The 5,000-nt window shown below is 50.5% G+C and overlaps 1 protein-coding gene across 1 annotated transcript in view; it reads left to right on the forward strand.

The window, feature by feature from the left end:
- Positions 1 to 930: 930 nt before the first annotated feature.
- The window catches only part of znf277 (zinc finger protein 277), a 4,145-nt gene continuing 75 nt past the window's right edge, over positions 931 to 5,000 (forward strand). The window contains exons 1-12 of the mRNA XM_079345154.1: positions 931 to 1,038; positions 1,678 to 1,891; positions 1,973 to 2,061; positions 2,171 to 2,253; positions 2,687 to 2,778; positions 2,938 to 3,048; positions 3,185 to 3,317; positions 3,392 to 3,459; positions 3,551 to 3,647; positions 3,720 to 3,762; positions 4,548 to 4,722; positions 4,864 to 5,000. The exon at positions 4,864 to 5,000 is cut by the window's right edge and continues 75 nt beyond it. Coding sequence (XP_079201280.1) covers positions 939 to 1,038; positions 1,678 to 1,891; positions 1,973 to 2,061; positions 2,171 to 2,253; positions 2,687 to 2,778; positions 2,938 to 3,048; positions 3,185 to 3,317; positions 3,392 to 3,459; positions 3,551 to 3,647; positions 3,720 to 3,762; positions 4,548 to 4,722; positions 4,864 to 5,000 — 1,342 coding nt within the window. The 5' untranslated portion in view covers positions 931 to 938. The remainder of the gene's footprint in view (positions 1,039 to 1,677; positions 1,892 to 1,972; positions 2,062 to 2,170; positions 2,254 to 2,686; positions 2,779 to 2,937; positions 3,049 to 3,184; positions 3,318 to 3,391; positions 3,460 to 3,550; positions 3,648 to 3,719; positions 3,763 to 4,547; positions 4,723 to 4,863) is intronic.

Consider the following 5,000-nt stretch of genomic DNA (forward strand, 5'->3'; position numbering starts at 1 on the left):
ACAATTTATTATCAATCATTTAATAGACGGATCTTGTTTTTATTTATTAGTGGTTGTGTACATGTTTGTAATCCTTGTAGTCCGGTTACACCGTTGGGTTATATGTCATTCACAGCAGTGTGATGCATCCCACTCTCTTCTTTGTTCATTTTATTTGAAGCTGCAGCTCATTTCTGATAAAATGCTGCTCAGCTCAGTCGAGCTCATGATGATCACAGATTAATAAAGAAGAGATGTGACAACCTGTGATGAAGTTTATTGTAATAGAGAAAAATAACTCATCCTCAGACCTTCATATTAAGAGGAGCAACAGATGAAGAAAATCAAGTCACCCTGGGTGCATGAAAGTTTGAGACAAAGCTTTCTCTGCCACCTAGTGGTCATTCTGTAGAATACACACATGTCACTGTCACACAACTCTTAATTATAAAACACAAGGATCCTGAATTAAAAGCTCCAAAATAGACTAATGCTCCTGAGCTACAGGTAGAAGAAATACTCCAGATCCAATGAAGCAAAATGATGAATATAATGTGTTCTTTAAATGGACTTGAGCTTGTTGATTTCTTCTCTTGTCTTCTGACTCCTCTGGCTTTCTGTCCTTATTTTTTTTATTCTTAATTCTGTTTGTTGTTTGTATCCTCTAAAGCACTTTTATCTGTATGAATGAAGTTTTATTAGTAGTAGTATAATTATTCTTTACGTTACCTTGTCAAAGTGCAAATGCTCCACTTATACTCAGAGATTCACAAAGATTTGGATCAGAATCGATTCCATAGAATTTCAACTCATCAAAAATCCATCGATTTAAGAGTAAATTATCCGAACATTATAATTGCTTACAGTTTAAACTTCAATTCCTTTATATAGACTTTTGTTTACGTTTTGAGAACACGTAAACGCATCGCTAGTCTCCGATGTTTACGGGCAGACAGTGAATGCACCACGACAACATTTCCCAACCCTGTGATTGGTCCGTTACGCGCTGTTTTGAGCACGTGACAGCGAAGATGGCGGCCTACGGTGGAAGTACAGATGGTAAAGTGATTTTTTAAAAAACGTGTCAGTGGCTTTAAGGAGGCAGATTGTACTCTAAGTTTATAATTCAGAGTCTACAAGGAGGTGAAAAAGCTTCCAACGGCTCTTTGCGTCATGACGTCAAACAGCGCGCAGCTAGCCGCGGATGCTAACAGCCAACCTGTACTTGAGCTTCCGGCTTGCTTAAAATACAAATAATTATTAAAATGAATTAATTACAAATAAATGTATGATTGTTTAGACTCCTTCTTTACATTAATCTTATTATCTTGTTTAAAGCTGTATTTAAACATTTTCTACGACCGGATACACTGACCTCTGTTCTCTCATATTTCCTTTATTTATTTATTTTTTATTAACATTATTCGTTGCTGTTTGCATTTAAAAACAGGAACTTTGTTTGTACATTTTAGAGAAGAAACGATATAATGAAGTAAGCTAAAGTCAGTATATGATCCTGTCACTTTATGTTACAGATGGTGAGCTCAGCTGCTTGTCAGTGTGGTTTGGTCTGTTAAGATATATATATATATATATATATATATATATATATATATATATATATATATATAGGTAGTGAGACTTTCCTCGTGGCAGACCGGGCTGGAGTGAACTAACCTGGTCATGTTTCCCTCTCAGGTCGGGACAGCATCCTGGAGCCGCTGTGTTTCCCAGAGCAGCCAGCCGATGGCACCAGCGCTCCCAGTCTGCAGAGTCCCAGTTCAGAGCTGCTGGTGTGTCTGTTCTGCCCCGAGTCGGCCCCCCTGCAGCAGAAAGACGGCCTCCTCAAACACCTGCTGCTGGAGCACAAGCTGGTCATCGCCGACGTCAAGCTCGTCGCCGACCTCCCAAAGTACGAGCCGTGTTTGACAGGTTTGTGATCAGAGAGAGCTCGTGGTGACCGAGGGTGATGATGCTGTGTGTCCTCGCTCAGGTACATGCTCTACTGGAAGGGAAGATTCCTGGAGCAGCCCGTCACTGATTTCTGCAGCGTGATCAAGACCAACTCCACGGGTCCAGTCGGTGAGTAGACTGTGTCGGTAACTCCTCACCTCACCAGGCTACAGTCCCGATTTAGATCCACCGGTGCACAACGTGAGCTAGAGCACACTGGTCCTGTTTGTCTTCACAGAGAAGCAGGAGGACTTCTTTCTCCTGTGTGACGTCCTTCCAGAGGACCGAATCCTCCGAGAGAGGCTGCAGCAGAAACGACTGGTGAGGACACGATCAGACTCCTCCGGCGTCAGTCCGCTTTTAGCCTTCCTCCTCCTCCTTCTTCTTCTTCTTCTTCTTCTCCTCCTCCTCCTCCTCCTCCTCCTTCTCCTTCTCCTTCTTCTTCTTCTTCTTCTCCGCCTCCTCCTTCTTCTTCTTCTTCTTCTTCTTCTTCTTCTTCTCCTTCTCCTTCTCCTCCTCCTCCTCCTCCTCCTCCTCCTCCTCCTCCTCCTCCTCCTCCTCCTCCTCCTCCTCCTCCTTCTTCTTCTTCTTCTTCTTCTTCTTCTTCTTCTTCTTCTTCTTCTTCTTCTTCTTCTTCTTCTTCTTCTTCTTCTTCTTCTTCTTCTTCTTCTTCTTCTTCTTCTCCTCCTCCTCCTCCTCCTCCTCCTCCTCCTTCTTCTGTGGTGTCTCGGTGACGCTGTGAGCTTCTCCACAGGAGGAGGTTCTGGAGCAGCAGCAGAAGGAGAGAGACGACGGCAGCTTCCATCGTCTCTGCATGTTCTGCAGCGAAGAGTTCACCGGAAACAGGTGACTGACAGCTCACGGGCCCGGGTCAGAGGACGTGTGTCATCCATGTTTGTTTTCACATCCGACTCCATTCAAGATTCTTTTCGGTTTTATTCTTGAGAATGACTCAAAATGAGGTTGTTTAAATTCTGACATGTAGTGAAGAAATAATCCTTCCAGGTCGTCTCTTCTCAACCACATGGCTCGAGAACATTCCTTCAGCATCGGCCTGCCCGACAACATCGTCTACTGCGACCAGTTTCTGGACACTCTGCAGAACAAGCTGGACAGGTAAGACCCGACACAACGAGCACAGATCACACGGAGCTGACTGACTTAGCTCAGCTGTTTTCACGCTGTAGCGGCCGGGCGTTGTTGTTTTAAAATCCGGGCGGCGGCGTGACGCTGAGTGTGCTTCCCGTGTCAGTCTGCAGTGTCTGTACTGTGAGAAAACCTTCAGAGATAAAACCACACTGAAGGATCACATGAGGAAGAAAGCTCACCGCCGGATCAACGCCAGCAACCGGGAGTACGACCGCTTCTACGTCATCAACTACCTGGTAGGGTTCAGCACGCCGTCACAGAGCGCGTGGCGTGTGTGTGTTATTCACGCTCTCCTCTTCTGTTTGTGAAGGAGTTGGGAAAGAGCTGGGAGGAGGTGCAGAGCGAGGACGACCGCGAGATGTTCGAGGACGGAGACGAGTGAGTATCTCCAGGAGACACGAGGTCACCCGTGTGTGTGCGTGTTACCAAAACGTGCACGCTCCATCCTCTACGTCTGTGTTCTCCGCAGTGATTGGTCGGACTGGCAGGCTCACCCGGTCTCTGCTGTGTGTCTCTTCTGTGACCATCAGTCAGAGACGATGGAGCAGATCTACGCACACCTGAAGGTACCACCGAGGAGATGAGCTCACGCTGTCAGCTCCTCCTTTCATTGGTTGACCTTCTCTCGTCTTTTTTAGGACGCTCACGGCTTTGATCTGCACAAACTGAGGACGGACCTCAGTGAGTAAAGAACACCAACGGGGCGCACACACACGGGGCCGGGGGGGGGTTTCAGTCCTGTTTGAAACTCTCAGCAGGCTGTGGCGCTCTCTGCTGGTCTGGAAGGGGGCGCCCTCTGCTGGTGTGGAAGGGGGCGCCTTCTGCTGGTCTGGAAGGGGGCGCCTTCTGCTGGTCTGGAAGGGGGCGCTCTCTGCTGGTCTGGAAGGGGGCGCTCTCTGCTGGTCTGGAAGGGGGCGCTCTCTGCTGGTCTGGAAGGGGGCGCTCTCTGCTGGTGTGGAAGGGGGCGCCCTCTGCTGGTGTGGAAGGGGGCGCCCCCTGCTGGTCTGGAAGGGGGAGCCTTCTGCTGGTCTGGAAGGGGGTGCTCTCTGCTGGTCTGGAAGGGGGCGCCCCCTGCTGGTCTGGAAGGGGGAGCCTTCTGCTGGTCTGGAAGGGGGTGCTCTCTGCTGGTCTGGAAGGGGGCGCCCTCTGCTGGTGTGGAAGGGGGCGCCCCCTGCTGGTCTGGAAGGGGGAGCCTTCTGCTGGTCTGGAAGGGGGCGCCCCCTGCTGGTCTGGAAGGGGGCGCCCCCTGCTGGTCTGGAAGGGGGCGCCCCCTGCTGGTCTGGAAGGGGGCGCTCTCTGCTGGTCTGGAAGGGGGCGCCCCCTGCTGGTCTGGAAGGGGGCGCTCTCTGCTGGTCTGGAAGGAGGCGCCCTCTGCTGGTCTGGAAGGAGGCGCCCTCTGCTGGTCTGGAAGGGGGCGCCCCCTGCTGGTCTCTGCCGTTCATTAACCCTTTATGACCTCTCTTCAGATCTCCACTTCTACCAGCAGGTGAAGCTGGTCAACTTCATCCGCCGTCAGATCCACCAGAGCCGCTGCTACGGCTGCCAGGAGAAGTTCCCGTCCCGAGACGGCGTCCTGCGTCACCTGGAGGCTGAAGGTCACGTGATGAAGCTGCCTGACGTGTCCACGTGGAACCAGCCGCAGTGAGTCCATTTTTAATGTTGCTGTTTCTGCACATGTGGCGGACGCCGCTCTCTGTCCGTCTGTTTGGATGCTGCCAGCAGGGGGCGATGTTGGCGTGTAGCGGCAGTGACAGCACGGCGTGCATCTCAATCTCTCCTCAGGTATTACTTCCCCACGTACGAGAACGACGCCCTCCTGTGCACGCTCTCCGACAGCGACGAGGACGACGGCGGGGACGTCCCGGTCATCGCAGAGGACATCTCCAACCTCCGAGCGCTGAAACAGAAGAGCGTCCTCA

This window comes from Symphodus melops (assembly GCF_947650265.1).
Source record: "Symphodus melops genome assembly, chromosome: 6".
In the NCBI taxonomy this organism is placed as follows: domain Eukaryota; kingdom Metazoa; phylum Chordata; class Actinopteri; order Labriformes; family Labridae; genus Symphodus; species Symphodus melops.